Source organism: Neoarthrinium moseri, assembly GCF_022829205.1.
Source record: "Neoarthrinium moseri strain CBS 164.80 chromosome Unknown scaffold42_Wmoseri_CBS_16480, whole genome shotgun sequence".
NCBI classification, from domain to species: Eukaryota; Fungi; Ascomycota; class Sordariomycetes; order Amphisphaeriales; family Apiosporaceae; genus Neoarthrinium; species Neoarthrinium moseri.
In genome coordinates, this window is record NW_026055156.1 from 280,501 (window position 1) to 298,857 (window position 18,357).

Genomic DNA, 18,357 nt, shown 5'->3' on the forward strand with positions numbered 1-18,357 from the left:
TATCTTTGATAATAATAGCCCCCTGGACCAGCGAACACAATGCACGTTAAAGGATATTATTGTCCCTCGCCTGAACGCCGGCAGCGGATCTGGACTGAGTTGCCCACGCGGCTCCTACAACAGAGCAACAAGGCCATAGAACACATACATAAGCGCCAACGTCTTCACTCCCATCTGACACGTTATTGGCGCGGATGCCACCTGTACGAATGGCGATGTCGCGCTGGGCCCTTGTGTTGCTGCCGGTATTGTCGAAATACTGGGTTCTGTCGATGGAATCTGGAGGCCAGCATTGTTCTCGACTGTTGAGATCGCTGGAGGAGCACTGAAGATACCTATTTCGGTCGTCGAGGATGCCTGGGCCGGGTCTGGCTGGAACGAAGTCAATCCAATAGCGTTTGTGACGGAGGACACCGCCGAGGCAACGGTTGCCGTGACTGCAAGGGTACCTGGAATCGTAAAGCCCGCATTCTGCGCACAAGTGCCTAGGTCCTCTCCCTGAAGCTTTGTCAACACCATGAGATATTCAGGGCAGCGTACGACACCTACCTCGGCGCAGCAGAAACCAGCGACAGGAGCGCAGTAGGAACCTCGCTCACAGTATCCTTTGTCCGGACAGCACGTCTGGCGAAGTATCAATCACAGATCAATATGGAGCAATGCATGGTCATCATGAGCTTACATGGCCAGCACTAGGGCTGTAGCAAAATGTGCTGTCCACACCCCCGCAGACCTGAGAATCCCCTCCGTACGTTTGGTTGCAAGTCAGGAGCTGTCTTTTGTGGATGATTGCCGCAGGGAGTGGCGCAAAGTTCCTCTTGTACGCTGGTGCCTTGCTGAGAGTCGCGTAGCTCTCCTTTGCAAGGGTGAGGGGCGTAAAGGCGACAATTACGGCGACGACGGTGGACAACATCATGGGCGAACCCGGTGTAATGATGAAGAAACCCTACGGTGCAATAGGAGGTCAAGGCTTATTCGAAGACTGGCGATAGTCAATCTGTACCACAAAAAGCGAGTGTGCAATAGAGAAAAGTAGACTCTAGAGATAGAAAGAGCGAGCGAGCGAAGCAAGACGAGGCACGACTTAATGAACGACGGGCTTAGCAGGAGTACAACAAGCATCGTCAGTCCGAGGAAGCTTGCCGGCCCGAGCCCTTAATACTACCACGAACATTATCATAGAAACTTAAAGTTAGCCTTAAGCTGTCATCTTTCAAGACATATGCTCTAGCATGGCCCGGCATAACTGTCCAGATGGAATTCGTGTCGATACCGCGACTTTACCCGCGACCGATCTGCGTACCCTCCGGCCATTAATACTCTCCCCTCCGGCTATTGCTGCAGAACTGGACTGCGCAAGGGCAATGGGATGGCACGAACCTACAAGCCACTGGATTTCTCAAACCGTCGATAAAAGAAGGATGTGCTCGGGTTAGAACATGTCTCACCAGTGCGCACCATACTCTCTCCCTTCCCACAGCAGTGAAATCCACGATGTAATCAGAGGTGTGGCGAGGGCGACCGAGTGTCACCGCAGCATTTTCCAATAGACCCATCCAGTTCTGCATTCCAAAGTGGGAGACAGACAGCCCCTCCCCCTTAGATTAGATCGTACCTGCGCAAGCGCACCGTGGGAAGGGCAAAAGGGAGCGGAAGGGAGGGGAAACGGCCAGGGGGTGCGCCCCAATGGCGGGCTGGGGGAATCTTTGGATTTATTGGTCTCAATGTCAAACCGTGGCAGTTATGACAGTTGCTATGGGGGAAGGGAGGGCGATAGCTGCTGTGCTGGTCTCTCGGCTAAAAGGTGGCCGGCAGCTTTCTTGAATACACAGCCATGGATGATCGCCTGGCCTACCCTTCAAGATCACGATGAATTGGGGCAAGGAGGGAGTCATTGGGCACAAAGCCAGAAGAAACGAAAGAGGATCATCAGGTATGCCAAATGTATGATGACTATGTCATTCCTGTATTATAAACGTAGTATACCTCCCTATATAGATATGATCAGTCGTTCCGGGTCAATGCCGCGTCCCCAGCCATGCCGTAACCCATTCCATTCGTGTTTGTCGTACCATACATGCGCGCGTCGTCGTAAAATCATTAATTGCATATCCTCCTGTCCCTATGCCAAAAAGGGAGGGCCTGAGCCTGATCATTCACATCTATCATCATTATCGTATTGTACACACGTCATTCCGTACAATCGTATGGGACGTCGTAAGGGGTGAAGCATCTCCCCTTTGTTCTCGTCTTTCGAGGAAGTTCTTTGTTGCGTCGGTGCCAGGTCCTATTTCATAGAGCGTGGCGGACAGTCTCGCTGTAGACATCATCAGGGACCATCTTCACCATAGCAAGAGCAGTTCGCTTGATCTGGTCAGCCTGCAGGGCTGGGAAAGATCGAAGCAGCTTATTCGGACTGCAAGTGATCAATGTTAGCAAGAATACATTAGCGCATTATTTGTAGAAGCTCACCTGGGTGACCTGAGGAGTTCGCCCCGCATCATGATCAGCTGCGCAACAATGCAAAAGATGTTCAAGTGTGGGCCATATGCAAACAAGAAATCCCAGAGTCGTAAAACCTCAGGCAGCGGCGGTGTACATGCGCAAAGCGTGAGGACTGACGGAAAGGCGTAGATCTCGGCCGACAGACCTTTGGCCATGAGATGCAAAGAGAGTTTGGGGTCGACGATTGCAAGGACTTTATCCACGAGGGCTAGGCCGCGATGGACACCTGTCATGGCACCTCGGATATAGCCCGGAACCTCTTTGGTCAGAAGCTGGTGAAATGCTATGAAAGCCTCGACCTCGCTGCGCGCAGCATACAGAAAGGGTGCTGCCAAAACATTCATCCCTTGGACGTAGGTGCCCGGCTCTGGAGCACCGGCCTCAGACTCGCCCTCAGTGGTCAGCGTCAAGGCGCGGGCGCGATTCTTAGCGGCCGGGGAGGAAGTAGAGCTATGTGCGGTGGTTGGACGCGAGCCAGTACCGTCACTCGCAGGAAGGGATTGGCGGCTACTGGGAGGTCGGCGCTGTTCCTTCGCGTCATGGAGCCTCCAAGCCACAGCGTTCAGGAGGCGGATCAGGCTGGCCTCGCTGACTCGGCGGCGGAATAGAGGATCTGTCGTGAGCGTTCGGAAGGTGTCGTTGCGTATCTTGGAGTAGGCGGGCGAAGCGCCTCGGTGGATGAGGCCCAGGTAGACATCGGTATCGAGAATCGGGGCGTTGAGGAAGATGAGCCAGACGTAAATACGAATGGAGGACTAGCACGCATGAGAAACAGAGAACATTTGGCACGCGTAGACGTGGGCGACGGTCTAGATAGACTTACCATGCCATCACTATCGCTTTTGATGCCCTGATCCAGGACCTTGAGGCGCGCACTCTCCAAAGCGGCCTGCAAGTCACTATCAGGCGGGCCGTCGCGAATGAGTCGCTCGAGCGACATGACGTCCGCGGCAGCCGAGGTCTTGCTCATGGCGGACCTGTGCCTTGCCAACGCGGCTGCCGTCGTCGGGACGAGGTTGACGGGCGAGGATGCGTCGCTGTTCGCTCGATTTCTCTGCGGAGACCGGTTGCTGACTGCCCTCCGCGTGGGACTCACATCGCGAGCCTGGAGCTCGCGCAACCTCTGCTGCGAGATCAGACCGGGCGGTTGCCCGATGGACCCCCTCGCCGCTGCTCCCAAGTTGTGCGCCGACTGCAGCTTGCGCAGCTGACGATGTGTCCGGGGCGAGGGGGGCGCGTGCAGCTCAGTCATCAGACTCGGGGCCAGAGTCGGGATGTACTCCCTCGTGGGGCTCGGCATCTTGGCGGGGCAACGGTGGTGATGGGCAATGGGCACTCAATCGCTCTACAATTGGATTCACGACAGAGGAGAAGCATCAAGTCAGTGAGGCCGTCACCATGGGCGATGCGCCGTGCATCCAGGCTTGTTGTGAGAGGTTGGTGTCGACGCGCTTGGGCCCTTGGCGCTTTTTTTCGCGTCGCATTGCCCATCCAGCTATATCCCCGCAGCCGCAGCGTACGCGCATGTTGGAGACGGGCACTATGACGGCGCCCTGCATCGCTGTAAGTTTACCGCAGAGCTTCTTGGAGGCCGTCCGGGACAGCTCTACTTCCTTTCTCCAGGGAGACATCCCATCCGACCAGACCAAGGACCCCAAAGGTAGGCATGTCAACCTTGGGACGGTATCCTTCCGTTCCATTAGTGGCAACCCCGGAACGTCGGCCTATGCCAGGACGTCATACCCAACCGTCGTGGGGTTTTGGAGGACTCTTCTGGCAGAGTCGGCCTTGATCGGCCATGCTGCCATGTCCACTCTGCCTCATGGCGTGGGATTGAGAGCTTTCCTGTCCGGGGGCTCCAGGGGGCATCGGGGAGTGGCAGTCAAACCGTCAAAGAACAAACAAGCCTGGATGTTCCCTCATAATTGCTCATAGTTTAGAGGGTCTGCGCACACGTATTGATGCTTACAGTACTGTATGTCTAAGGGCCAGATTAAAAGTGCGCCGTCCACAACCTCGAAGCCGTCCAATCACGAAGAGCTTCTCGATCGAGATTTAGCTGCCCACTTTAGCTTTGAAGACTCAAATGTTCCGACCTACAGCCAATCAGCAAGAGCTTCTCAGCTCCAAGGTTGACCTCTAGTTTTTCACCAATCCATAATAACCGCTCCAGTCACTCGTCCTATGACAGAACATTATGTACCTAGGTATTCACCGTTCCGTCACGACTACTCACCAGCCCCTACAATCCTTGCGCTAGATGGTGCGAGACACTTTCTATCATGTACCGTCGAAAGTCCAACTGGAGCGGTTTTGATGACGACATGTCTTCTAAATTCGCCTGCTCCAACCTGGCAGTGCCGCAGGTTCATAATCCAGTCGCTCGGATTTAGACCGTGTTCACAGCGGAACTGAGCCCGAGCAAGAGTATGTGCCGCATAGTACCCCTTACTCGAGTACGGCGCGGCTTCTCTTTGCCGCGAGCAACAGACTTTCCGCCTTACAACGGGCCGAAACTAAGCAGCGAGCCAAGAACTTGAGAATTGTCCAAGGGCCTGGATTCTCCGATGATTCTCTCGGCTGACGTGTCGGTGCAGCGATAGTCGATACAGCTGGAATGGATAGTATAGTGACTATGTGGACGGTAAATGAGAACAAGACTTGCCGCCTTGGAAGAGGCTGTCACTAGCTCGGTACAGACGCCGAAAGTGCGATAGTCCCTGGAGAGGCGAGCGCAGCTGCTTGCATGACTTGTTGTCTAGCTCATCAAGCTGAGCACCCGGGCGCATGTCGTGATTTCATGGCGTTCCAAGTCCTTGGGAACGCAGGGTAGGCAGTATTCCAGAAAAGCAACGAGCCAACTGCGCGCGGAGGCGCCAGCATTGTGATATTGCCCAAGGGGACCCGTGGGGAGAAACGGGGGCTACCGTCGGCAGCCAATCGCTAAGATGTTTAGATTGATGGCATCAACTCGCCTTGCGATTGCACCATCGAGCTCGGGCCAGCAGCTGCCAGATCGAGGCTTCCGATTGGCCCTTTTGGTAGCCCACTTTCCGTTCTTGGGGCGAAGTGCGACGATTGGGTGGATATCGATGGCCCAGCTTCTGATCCTCAGCGGGAGATCACCTCAGCGAGCTCAACAGCTTTCATCAACTGAAGCGACAAGCTGGGATTTTGCGCGAGGATATCTCGCCAAGGGCCGAAAATCCCTGTCGAATCATGTACATCGTGTGTCTGTAGGCCTCGTGCAGAACAGCAGGTACTTGGTAGGATATGTGAAGAACCAAACTGGAAAGCCGCAGCGGAGGGCAAGTGCAGCATGGAACTCGTTATCTCCGCCACACACGAACGGGGAGAGACTCCAAGTCCCAGTCGGGATGAAGCTGCCAACAGCCAACATGCCATATTTTCTGTAGTCAAACTATACAGGACAGGCAGGAGAGCGCAAAAGGATCAGTATCCTTCAATTAGTTTACCTGGTCGGCTATCTCCTCGGCCGTCGTATGTAATGGGAGCCAAGCAGGGTCCACTATGTTGTGGATGGGATGGAGTCGATTGCGCCATAGGAGCTTGTCAAAATCTGACCAGCCGGGCGACACCACGACAGGGTGGGCGAAGGTAGCGTGCGTAGGTTCGTGGTCAATAGCCATAGCCCGGTGAACCTACTGAGACACACTTCCACGAGGTCAACATCCCTTTTTGGTTATACGTACCTCTCACCAGCCCAAGCTTCTGGAACAGAACGCCTCATCACGACAAGCTTTCTGGGTATTTCTTGTCTCTGATCGGAGATCTGCTTGGCTCCCGTCTGGCGTATCTTGGCCAACTTCAAGAAACTTCATCTCTCGTTCTCTAATGAAATTCGACACATCTATTCTGACAGTATTCTCACGACTTTCTTTCAGGCCCCTGAAACTCAAATAGGTAGCCGCTGGGATAAGTGGCAGCGAAGTTGCTGTAAGGCGGAGGTCTCGTCAAGGTCACAACCGAGCCAGTTTCGCCAAGACCCAGGGTTGTTTCCTCTCAAGGAGCCTGCACAGTATCTACTTGACGACCGTCTGGAAAACGGTACCGAACACGCGATTGACACCCTGATATCGGGTTCCCTTCGCTCGGGTTCCGCACGTGCTATTGCGTCTTACGCACTACCTGTCTTGTTTGCGGTCGGTGCGGGAGATCACTGGGAACCCATCATCTCCATTGGCGTCTCACGCGGCGTCTAGGCCCTGCATCTGCACAAAAGCAGAGAGACTCGTGGCCCCCGAACAAGCATCCAGACCAGATCAAGTATTGTCTTGAGTGTATGGCTTGGAGTGCTTAGTCTTATTTGTGGCTTCTGTTAAGCTTTGCTTGTCCCACGACCGCCCACGACTCTGTCCAAAACGGCCTCTATTGCACGTGGCGCAATCGACCTCGAACCTGGGTCTTTCAGCTGCCTCTTACGCAAAGAGATATATTGATCCTAATCCCTGACCGTGGACCCCGGATCACACCCAGGCATCAGACAAGGGTCTCAGCATATAGAGCCTGGCTCACCCTCCTGCTACCTTGCATCCTACATCCCGTTCATCCTCCATCCTTTTGCGCTCCACAGCCTTGGTTGCTATTCTCAACAGCTTCCAAGATGCCTTCACGAACGCAGTTTGGCCACACTGCGGCCAAGTGGCTTGGTATCAAGCTGGAAGCACGCGAAGAGGTTACACGAGGAGAGTCCATCATATCTAACCACACTGCCGACTCTTTCCTTGAGGAAGAACCGACCACTGCAGAAGTTCTGGCCGAATTAACGCCCAGCGGAAAAGATGTCGCCAACTACTTCAAGTCTCTCTTCCCTTTCCTGTCGTGGATCGGATTCTACAACCTGCAGTGGCTTATTGGTGACCTAATCGCCGGTTTGTTCCCTGTGTCTCCCCGAAACCGCCGACAGCATCTGATCTTAGTAAACAGGTATCACGATCGGAGCCGTTGTCGTCCCTCAGGGAATGGCATATGCCAAACTTGCCAACCTACCAGTCCAATTTGGCCTGTACTCTTCGTTCATGGGAGTTTTGATATACTGGTTCTTTGCCACCTCTAAGGATATCACTATTGGTGTATGTATGATGAACCACTTTCAATCGCGCTGTGTGCTGACCCCTTCAAGCCCGTCGCTGTTATGTCCACAGTTACAGGCAATGTCGTGAACAATGCCATCGCGATTCTTCCTCAGTACAAAGACGAGCCCTGGGTGATCGCCAATGCCTTGGCGATCATTGTCGGAGCTATTGTGTTCTTCATCGGCATTATACGCTTCGGCCGAATCGTTGAGGTCATTCCTCTCGTCTCCTTAGCCGCGTTCATGACAGGTTCCGCTATCAACATCGCCGCCGGTCAGGTCCCTACCATGATGGGCATCTCGTTTCCGAAGCCGTATACGACAAGAGATGCCACTTATATGGTCATCATCAACACCCTGAGAAACCTCCCCTCGACAAAGCTCGACGCTGCGATGGGTCTCACGGCTCTCCTCATGCTGTATCTGATCCGAATTGCTTGCAGTACCTCGGCGAAGAGATGGCCACAACACCAGAAGCTGTTCTTCTTCCTCTCGACCCTGAGAACTGCATTCGTGATCCTGCTGTACACCATGATAAGCTGGCTGGTCAACATGTGGCACCACGACAAACCCTTATTCACCATCCTCCAAGATGTCCCTCGAGGATTTACACATGCTGCAGTCCCTACCATCAACAAGGAAATTATCAACTCATTCGTGAGCGACCTGCCGGTGTCGGTCATCGTTCTACTCATCGAGCACATTGCCATCTCTAAGTCTTTTGGCCGGGTCAACAACTACAGGATCAACCCGTCTCAGGAGATGGTCGCTATTGGTGTTACGAACCTGTTGGCTCCATTCTTGGGCGGATATCCATCCACTGGCTCCTTCAGTCGAACTGCCATCAAGTCAAAGGCTGGTGTACGAACCCCTTTCGCTGGTGTCATTACCGCCATTGTGGTGTTGCTTGCGATTTACGCCCTCCCGGCAGTTTTCTACTACATCCCGAACGCCTCCTTGGCTGCGGTCATCATTCACGCTGTTCTGGACCTCATTACGCCACCTCAGACCCTTTACAAGTTCTGGCGTGTGTCGCCGCTTGAGGTGTTCATCTGGTTTGTCGGTGTGTTTGTGACAATCTTCACGAGCATTGATAATGGAATTTACTGCACGGTTGCGATCTCCTTTGCGGTCTTCCTTTTCCGTATTCTTGTCGCCAAGGGACGATTCCTCGGCCGGGTCCAGGTCCACTCCGTGCTGGGAGACCATGTCATTGGTAACAACGACAATGGCGCCAGCGAGTACGGTACCTTCAAGGGTGCATCCGACTCGCCTGCCAAGCGTAACGTCTTTATTCCCATCGGACACGCCGATGGCTCGAACCCTGAGCTGGCCGTTGGTGAGCCATATCCTGGCATCTTCATCTACAGGTTCTCGGAGGGCTTCAACTATCCGAATGCCAGTACTACTCTTGAGTACATGATCGACTACATCTTTAAGCACACTCGTCGCACAAAGACGGATTCGTATGCTCGCCCGGGCGACAGACCCTGGAACGACCCTGGCCGTAAGTTGCTGCCCAGAAACATTCACTTCTGTCAAGTTACTAACCTACTCTTTACAGCCAAGAAGGGCGAACACGTGGACCTGAACTTGCCAACCCTCAAGGCCGTGATCCTTGACTTCAGCTCCGTCAACGCAGTAGACGTAACTTCAGTTCAGATGTTGATCGACGTGCGCAACCAGCTAGATCGGTACACATCACCCGACGTTGTGGACTGGCACATAGCTTGCATCAACAACCGCTGGACCAAGCGCGCGCTCGTATCCGCGGGTTTTGGATGGCCAACTGAGCGCCCCGACGGGGCCCAGCACCGCTGGCAGTCCATCTTCAGCGTTGCTGAGATCGGCGGCTCGTCATCAGCCGCCGCCGCTGCCGAGCAGGAGGCCAACGAGAAGGCCTTCGGCGTACACCAGACGCGCGCCAGCAGCTCCGACCAGGCCCCCGGCGACAACCTCGATGCCATCGAGCGCGGCGCTGCGAGCTCCAGTGCCAGTGGCTCTATCAAGAAGGGCAACTCCGGCGGTGGCGTTCAGAATAAGAGGAGAGTTGCGGTACACGGGCTTAACAGACCCTTGTTCCACGTCGATCTCACGGGTGCGCTGCAGAGCGCCATTGCGAACGTGGAGGCCCGGGAAAGCCATCAGTCTGCTGTCAGCGACGCAGAGGCTCTGTGATCTTCCAACACTCAGTTGTATATAGAGTTAAGCATGTGGGCGGATTGTGTTATCATGATATGCAAGCGTTGAAGACTACTTGTTTGTTCGGGGAAAAGACGGGATCGAGAAATGTGGGTGGCGAGACTTGGCTGGGTCTGCCTTGGGTAATAAGGAGCTTGGATATACCTGGATACCTGGATACCTATGGTTTGGGTTCCGTATCGCACCTTTCTGATGAATTTAATTCAAATGCACATATGTTGTTTGAAATCACCTCGTGTGGTGCCCGACTGCCCTATATGTAATCTCTTCTGTGCTGTTTGCCTTAGTGGCTTGATGTGCCCGTAAGGATACGCCGTTATACTAACAAGTACACAGCTCATGGTTCATTGCGTGAGAGTCGCCTTTTCACTAAATCTTGGCGCAAACTGCCTTGCTGAATGCTTTAGCAAGTAGCCTTCGGCATACTTGCCACAGACGAGGAGAGTTGTTGTGCCCTCACCGTGACCAGCAATATCTTAATTTAAATGGTAACGTGCCAGGTTATCCTTATAGTTAGCCATTACAAGGTACTAATCCATGAAATCCAATCTTATCTGGCTGGAGAGGGAGGCCTCTGGAACATGAAAGATCAAGACGAGCCCATCTTATGGAGGATGATTTGGATGGGCATCAATGCCTTTGGTTTTCTATTGCTAGTTCTGGGTTTCTAGTTTTTCGTAATCTACTACAAAGAAGGTATCATGGTAAATACTGACTCGAAGATAGTCCGTGAGGGATGGCAACGAAGTAAATGAGAGTCGACGAAGGAATATTCAGGGCAAATGTCGGTCAAGGGAGCATATAGACAGTTAGAAGTAAACTCGGTCCCAACCCGCTCGGCCCGACGTCTGGAGGCCAGCTCCACGGGGCCATCATCCTCTGATCAAGACCTGGCACTTCTGAGTCCTACTTCATTCTCTTGGCTCGTCGCTCCTGCCCACCGCCCTGGCGCTTTGATCCGGTGGGAGATGCAGCAGGATGAGCTCGCCGCGCCCGCTGGTGCAGCGCGCGGAGTTTTTCGACATAAGTCACGGGAGCCCCTAGCCGGCCAATGTCTTCGAGGATCTGCTCAAGGGCTCCCGCTAGGGGATGGACGGACGAAGGAGGGATGGAATTCAAGACGCCGATGACGAAGTTTTCGTCCCGGTTGCCAACCAGGCGGAAATATAGGTTGCGCTCCCTCTTTGGCAGTTCTTGTGGCGGGAGGTCTGACGAGCGATCGACGACACAGCGCAGGACATGGACTAATGTGCAAGCTGCGGTGTGCCGTTCCCAGGGTTTCGGCTCGCGCTGGGCATACTCCAGAGAGGTGTGAACCTTTTGCACAATGAGGCGCAAATGTGTCGCACACCAGGCGACGTTTTTTGGGTTGCCGACTGTGGACTGTGCCGAAGTTTGGGCATATGCATCTAGCCCTGCCAGTGCCACGTCTGCCCTCTGCTGCAGGCGCCTAAACGTGTTGTTAACGAGCTCATCCGACCTCATCGACGAGAGGAAGTAGTGGAAGAACTCGTTGTTGCGGCACAACATCCGAAACACAGTAGACTCGAGGTCGTTGCGTTTGATCACCCTCTTGCCCAGTCTTGGGTTATCAAAAATATCCCGACGATACTCGTCAACGGGGGTAGAGTTTAAAGACGCGAGGATCTCGCGGACATCTTGGACTCGCCGTGGGTTGAGGATGTCCTCGTCCGTAGGAGAGCCTGCCCTCAACATCCGGCTGTGCAGGGAGTCGGCCAGTATATCGAGGTGGAATTCTGATATCATCTCAAAGGGATTGCCACGCTCGCCGAGTTCTTCTGAAAAGCCATGCTCGTTCATAGTGAGTGCTTGGCCACGGTTGTCAAATATCTCCTTGGTGATTTGATCAAAGAGCCAAAGCACGTGACGGCATATCCGCCGAAACGGTTGCTCGTCCTGGCAGCTGCAGCTTGGTATGGCCCAGCCACTGCTCACCGAGCCGGTACGGATATTGTGCTCTATAACCTCCGAGATCTGGAAGATGAAAGTGTCATCCCGTGCCTGGCAATCCTGGAGTACTAGCTGTGGTGGTTCGTCCATGGCTGCCGTGACCTGGCCTTGTATATTCTCATTCAGGTTTTCAAGATTGTATGCCAGCCCAGATGGAAATACGAATGGACTTTCGGTGGCGTCTGAGTTGCTTGCGTCGCCGCTGGTGTCGGCTTCTGACTCTGAACTCAGGTCTTCCTGCCGGTTCCGGCTCTGCTGTCGCGTAATTGGAGGCATGCCTTCAATGGAAAGCTGACTAAATCTCTCAGTTGGTGAGGGTGGTGGAGGCATTAGGAAAGACGATACTGCGTAACCTCATGGAGGGCTCTTGTCTCAACCCGGGGCAGTCATAAGATGTTATATAGAAACGAGCCACGATAGTAGCGGGCTGACAGGGGGGGCCAGCAACCCACCCCCCAAGTGAATGATGGAAGCGGCCTGATATGGAGACCGCTTGGCCTGCTACCCCCAGCCCTGCTCCTTTTGGATAAACCCATAACAGTACGCCGAAAGGAGTCATTGGCATGAAGGGAGGCAGTTATACGTGACAGTAGCAGCCAACCTACCTATTGCTGCACTAACAGCAGCGCCGTAACAGCACCAACGACAGGGTCGAGTCCATGTTGAGGGGCCCGCGGGGTCGACCACTCAGGCCGCGCATTGCGCAGGGCTGGAGAGAAGGGAGCATTGGCTGAGAGGGCCATGTCGGTTGCAGTTCTTAGCAGATGAACACGGACTCTGTTAACGCATTGCTAGCAGGACTACCACCCAGGGGTAAAGGGGCCAGTCGAAGGCAGACAGAATCGAGTGCCCGGTGGGAATGTCGTCGAGTTGCAGTGAAACTGGCGCAAGGATGCGGTTGCTGCCTCTCAGCCACACCCCCAGAGACTCAAGGTGATTGGTGGGTAAGCGGCGCGGGCCCTCTTCGCGAGTTGCAACACCGCAATTAGACGCGGCAGCGGCCTCGAGGACGGACCAACGCCCTTCGGGTTCTGCCTTGTGTAGCTGGAGGGACCCGACGGACCAGCATATAAAGAGCTATGGCGGCCCTGGATGCGACCGTCTCGCCGATTGACCGACCTTGTATGGGTCGTTGCGCCTATGTGGCCGCGGTTTTGGGCCCCCAAGCCCCAACTAGGCCGCCCTCTATGCGGCCCGCCAACCCACCGGCCGGCCCATTCTCGCGGCCAGCGAGGCTTTCTGCCCATTCTTCCCAGTCTTCCAAGCTCCTTCGAGAAAGTCTGGAGGACTCCCACATCGGCCACTCCAGGTGCCAGATTGCACCACACGCATGTTTCTCCTGAATCGGCACGTCGCATCACGTCGCAATCAAGTGATCTGTATTATCGCTAAACCCAGGCTGGTAACGCGCCAGAGAACCCGTCGGGACGGGCCAGGGGGTCAGAGCAACGGCTCCCCGGCCGCTTTCTCTCCTCGCCTAGCAACGCGACCGGCATGCCATGTGCTCGTGTCTTTCGATCTACCGATGGAGGGAAACGACCAAGGCCGTGTGAGCACTGCCACCGCTTGGTGTCATTCGGCAGAAGCAAGTCGGTGGTGCAGGCAGCATTGCGGTGCCCGATGACCTCTGGCTTCTTCTCCCCTACACTCGTCGGCAATAGGTATACTGGGTGGTTCGGCCCGGTGTCGTCATTATCTTCAAGGCTGCTTCTGCAGGGAATGTGCTATATCGGTCGACCTATCACAAGCACGCTGCACCCTTTCACCAATGTCCCCCTTGCAGCAGCATATTTGCCACTGTATATACTCGTGGTGCAGGAAGCCATGTAATTGCAAGGCTCGAGAACAGACCACTCACAGGCTTGGACGGCCAGGCACCGAGTTTTGCCAAGGGGTTCCTTTCCAGCCTCGTGCCGTACGCGGAGGGACTTCTGTCTTTTGCATGTAGGAAGCCCCCTGGTTACACGCTTTGACTTTGCATCACCTCTCAGGTATCCTCTTCGGAGCACCACAGCCGGCCACTGATCCCTATCCAGGACGTAACTCCTGAACAAACAGTAGGGATCCCGCAGAGCTGAAATCTCCTGCGTCATGGATCACCCTACCAGGCTCCGGGCGAGCCATCTTTACTGATCGTATTAGCAGACCAGGAGTGGTTCGATGATTCACGCCGCTGCAGAGAATGCACTTCTGCCTTCCCATAGGCCACCGTCTCCAGAGAGTCACCCACCAGTCAGGTCCAACATTCTTACACAAGTATGTGAGTAACCCGGCAGATAGTGGAAGTATTATTCAATGGGGAGACGTGCCGGATGACTTTCCTCGAAGTACCAACTCATTAGACGTAGGATCTTCTGAAATTTCTCACTTCAGCATGATGAAACTGGTCAAACCCCCAACGCACCAAGGTCTAGGCACGGAAAGCCCCCATTGCAAAAGTGTACAAGTTGTTTGCCGTACTTCCATTTTGACCTCATGTCTGAATGCAACATCCATTTCTAACATGATAAGTCCCGGCCTGCAGGTTACCATTTCTGTGACTAGAGTTACCTACTTCAGCATTGCTCCATGCAAGGAACTGCCGCATGATTGTGACCCGTCGGCGGCTATTTTCTGTGGCTCTGTAACATGACTGGGCAAAATGCGCTTCTCTGCAGCTCGCTAAACCCGTCTGATGTGCTGCTGGCCCAGTGACCACCCGGCCTGGGTCTGCGGACCAGATGTGCGGCCCGACCCCATGAAGATTGTCCGGCATCTCTAACGTGATCTCATTTCTTGTGCAGCAGAGTACTTGAGGACACGATGGGCGAGCTGCAACGGGAGGTTTCCTGTTGGTAGAAGCCAGTTCTCGATGTCTGAAGAAGGTTCACCAGTGCTCAGTTACGAGGGGAGGTTTATCATTTGTCACCCTATGTAAGTCAGACCTAGTGCAATTTGACGGCACGCGTCCCTTGTCTGGGTAAATAAGGACCAAGGCTTATACAGAGTAGATTTCTGGCGGCGAGAAGTAGCTGCGCAATGATGCCAGGAAAATTACGGAACGAATGGCACGAAACAGACATCTAATTAGCTCGCGGTGGCACGATTCTCAGATCAAGACAGGACAATGTGTATGCGTAACCTGGCCATGCATTTGGAATGACGATAAACAAAGCAATCCCGTTGCTTTGAAAGAACAGAAGAAGACGTATATACAGATGATAAAGTTGCCAAATAGATAGCCAATGCTCCGGCAGAGACAACGAACGCCCTATCGCCTCTCAAGCACCCCCAAAACCGAATCCTGTCTCCTTATCAAAGTTCCACCATCCAAAATCGAAACGATGTCCTGTGAAAACAAAACGCCTGAGCTATGTTCCGGTGTATGTCAAACCTCCCTCCATAGAATGTCCAAACGCCTCATCCAATGTGCTGCTGTCTATCCGGCCTCGCGAACCTCGAAAAAGACGTGCTCGTAGTTACGCCTTGAAGTGATGGGGCGTAACATCGCGTTTTGTCGTCCCGCTTCCGTTCGGGGAGAACACCTTGACCGAGTTGATGAGCCAGAAGGCCTCCTTAAAATCTCCTGGGTTGGCGGCGACGTACGAGGCACACGTGCTGGCCAACGAGCTGCAGGTTGAATCGGTACTCCAGACTTGCCCGGCCCAGTCCCCGCAGAAGTCGGTGTTAAAGACGATCTGGTGCCCATTGAAATGCTTGTCAATGTCACAGCCGGAGCCCGAGAAGCTTCCAGTCGCAGCGCCCCATTTGGCAGGGTTTGGGTTGCCAGCGGTGATATCGGCAGGGATGTTAGTTCGAGGGAAGAACCAGAGGGAGATAGCATTGCTCGTCCATTCCACTGCATAGACGCCACCGCCGATGGCGTTAAATCCAGCGCCGTAGGACTGCGCGTTGTTGATCTTCTGGCCACAACCCGTGTTTCCGTTACCGGCATTGCAGTTGCCCTGCGAGAAAGAGCACCCGGCACTTGTGTGCAACGTGAACGTTGTTGAAGTGGCCGAGTTGACGCCTTCAATGATGTCGATCTCGCCCGAATTTGGCCAGCCACCTCCCTCACCAAACATCCAGAACGCTGGCCAAAGGCCGCAGCCGCTTTTCGAAGAGCTTGGCATGTGGGCGATATCAGCAATGAAAAGCCCCTTGGTGTATGTCTTCTTTGAGTTGACACGGACCGAGCCTCTACCCGGCGTACTCGGGTTCATTGTTGTGAAGTCGGCTCCAAGATAGACACCACCACTAGCATATCCAGCGAGAGACGAAGTATTGGCTAGCGCTGCGTCATGGTAGTTGACAAAGCCGTTGGTGGGATCAGGGCCACTGTAGAACTCAAAACCATCGAAGAAGCTAGTCGTGTCGTACACGTCCTGGATGGTGTATGCCGAATGGGTATTGTTAGTGCCCTGGCTGTTGTTAGCCGCCGGGGTTGGGAAAACCGCCTGAGTAGAGGACGCGGTCCCGGTGGACGATGCGGCCAGCGTGGATGGGAGCTCAGCCGAGGAGCCAGCCAGGGTCGACGACGCAGCCTGAGCAGAAGAAGCTGACTTGGTGGAATGCGGTGCGTGGCTTGGGCGCGCTCGGGTAGGATATGCCGCCTGAGATCCAGCACCAAGGGATGCGAAGACGCCGAAGCGCAGAAGCGAACTCGACCAGACCATTCTGTATGTGGCTTATGGAACTGATGTAAGTTGTATTGGTCGGGCTCTTGTGATACCTGATAAAGGCTGTTTATAGGGAAAGGGCGTCTGAAGCGATTTCCTTGTCGTTTTGCGCCAGGCAAAGTATGAAATGAAGAGGGAATTGGGAAGCAACAATGATGCTAGGGTGGTTCGTGATTTCCTCAGCTGTTGCTAATGAAGGAGTGATCTGAATGTGAAGGCGAAGAAGATATTCGGCCGATGTAGGACACGGCTAATCGTGATTGTCGTGTCTAACAGCCCGACAATTGCAAATTGTATCTCTTCGTTGTGGTGCCGGACAAAGTGTCGGACAATGGGACAATGAACCAGCAAGCACCAGACAAGAGGCTGATACTCGAAAGAGAGGGATTGGAAGTAAAGCCGCTTAAGGAGTGACGGCTTACAGAAGCGAAGACTGAGTCACGGAGAGCACCTGTGGCAGTGAATGATCGGAGCACGAGTTGATAGTCAGACCCGAGGCTGTACCACTATTTGGGGAAGTTCCAGCTTCTAAATACCCGGCAAGTTCAGAGAAGGTTGGAAGGATGGAGTGAGATGCATTAGACAGCCATGCAGAGGAAAAGAAACCATGACAAGCAGTCACTGGGTTCTCCGGACGAAACTATGGCCTTCCTGGCACCGTGCCATGCCCGCATGGTGCGTTCTGGCTGGGATGGCCCCACCGGAGGCGGTATTAATATGATATGGGTGTGATAGGACATGAGATGAAGGGGCCAGTCAGGTGTCGACAACGGCCTCCTCTAGGCCCTAGATCTTGCCATGGTCATGGATGACAAGGGCAAGCAAAGCTCAGACGCAGCCGCCAGCGCCAGCACCAGCATACGGCCCACATTGCAGGGAGCTTGGCCCGCCGCATGAAAAGCAAGATAGAGAGAACGACGGCTCCTCTGGATGCCTTGGCCCGCCCGAATGTCTCGAGTGGGCGCCGAGGTGAGGTCTGGATGAGACGGTAGCCCGGTCGCCCTTTGGGGAATGAGCACGAGCGTCGTGGGCCAATGGCTGGCGTGCGGCTCACGTTTCCCAAACCCGGGGTAAGTCAGTAGATCGCCGCCGAGCTGCCGTCTTGGCGCTAGAGTGCCCTGCCGACCCCTGCCCAACGCATCGGATTGGTAGACCTGCACGCTCGATGAAACAGCAAACCGAAACGAAACAATTTTCTCCCCCATGCGCCGCCACCCATATCGGCGAAAACTAAGACGACCAACGACTTCGTTCTGGGCAGTCAAGAAAGGGGGCCATGGCCGAAGAGAGGTGCACAGGGTGGAATCGGAGCTCCGTACGCCGCATTTCGAAGGATTCACAAGACGATTCCCTAGAAACCTTGACCGGGCCCCCTTCATCTATATGTTCATGTATGTCCCCCGTTGGAACTCAACGTGCCATGAAGACCCCCAAGGTTCGTAAAGGGGTCAACCCTGTCGCGTCTCAAGCTTAAATCTGTGATCTAAATCGGGAGTGTTAGGTAAGCCGGCGACGTCGCGCGCAGAGGCAGACTGACACTGACAGGTCGAGTTGGCGAGTGGAGCAACCCCCTGTCGCAGATTAAACTTCCAACCAACAGCGTCGCTTGCCATGTGACGGTGAAGTGTGAATTGGGCCCCCAGCCATTAACATCAGGCATACCCGAGACAATTAAGGTTTTTGTGGCATTGTATGCAGCCCCATGGTCGTGGCGTATTTAGGCCTATGCACGCTGCGAGGCTGGGCGAACGCCTCAAGAACCAGAACTCGAATTCCGCCTGCCCATTAGGAAGGATCAGATCTGAATCACCAAGAAAAGGGGGGCCATGCATGGTGGCCAGAAGAAATCATATCACCGCCCTATGAATCCGAGAATACGAGTCAGGCAGACAAATGTTCATCAATTCTGTGTTTTCGTCTAACAAG

General features: G+C 54.2%; 5 protein-coding genes across 5 annotated transcripts; 1 reads left to right on the plus strand and 4 right to left on the minus strand.

The window, feature by feature from the left end:
• Positions 1 to 46: 46 nt before the first annotated feature.
• JN550_009373 (uncharacterized protein) lies at positions 47 to 913 on the minus strand (the record flags this gene model as incomplete). The annotated part of the gene is made up of 4 exons (XM_049321439.1): positions 47 to 94; positions 149 to 279; positions 336 to 624; positions 683 to 913. 4 exons carry the CDS (start codon positions 911 to 913, stop codon positions 47 to 49), a joined length of 699 nt encoding a protein of 232 aa, XP_049168730.1.
• Positions 914 to 2,292: 1,379 nt separating this feature from the next.
• JN550_009374 (uncharacterized protein) lies at positions 2,293 to 3,805 on the minus strand (the record flags this gene model as incomplete). Its single annotated transcript, XM_049321440.1, has 3 exons — positions 2,293 to 2,416; positions 2,473 to 3,260; positions 3,329 to 3,805. 3 exons carry the CDS (start codon positions 3,803 to 3,805, stop codon positions 2,293 to 2,295), a joined length of 1,389 nt encoding a protein of 462 aa, XP_049168731.1.
• Positions 3,806 to 7,129: 3,324 nt separating this feature from the next.
• Positions 7,130 to 9,778, plus strand: JN550_009375 (uncharacterized protein; the record flags this gene model as incomplete). The annotated part of the gene is made up of 4 exons (XM_049321441.1): positions 7,130 to 7,397; positions 7,453 to 7,598; positions 7,649 to 9,107; positions 9,165 to 9,778. 4 exons carry the CDS (start codon positions 7,130 to 7,132, stop codon positions 9,776 to 9,778), a joined length of 2,487 nt encoding a protein of 828 aa, XP_049168732.1.
• A 930-nt stretch (positions 9,779 to 10,708) lies between these two features.
• On the minus strand, positions 10,709 to 12,103 carry JN550_009376 (uncharacterized protein; the record flags this gene model as incomplete). The annotated part of the gene is made up of 1 exon (XM_049321442.1): positions 10,709 to 12,103. The coding sequence occupies one exon, from the start codon at positions 12,101 to 12,103 to the stop codon at positions 10,709 to 10,711; it is 1,395 nt and encodes a 464-aa protein (XP_049168733.1).
• Positions 12,104 to 15,231: 3,128 nt separating this feature from the next.
• JN550_009377 (uncharacterized protein) lies at positions 15,232 to 16,428 on the minus strand (the record flags this gene model as incomplete). The annotated part of the gene is made up of 1 exon (XM_049321443.1): positions 15,232 to 16,428. One exon carries the CDS (start codon positions 16,426 to 16,428, stop codon positions 15,232 to 15,234), a length of 1,197 nt encoding a protein of 398 aa, XP_049168734.1.
• Between the last annotated feature and the right edge of the window lie 1,929 nt (positions 16,429 to 18,357).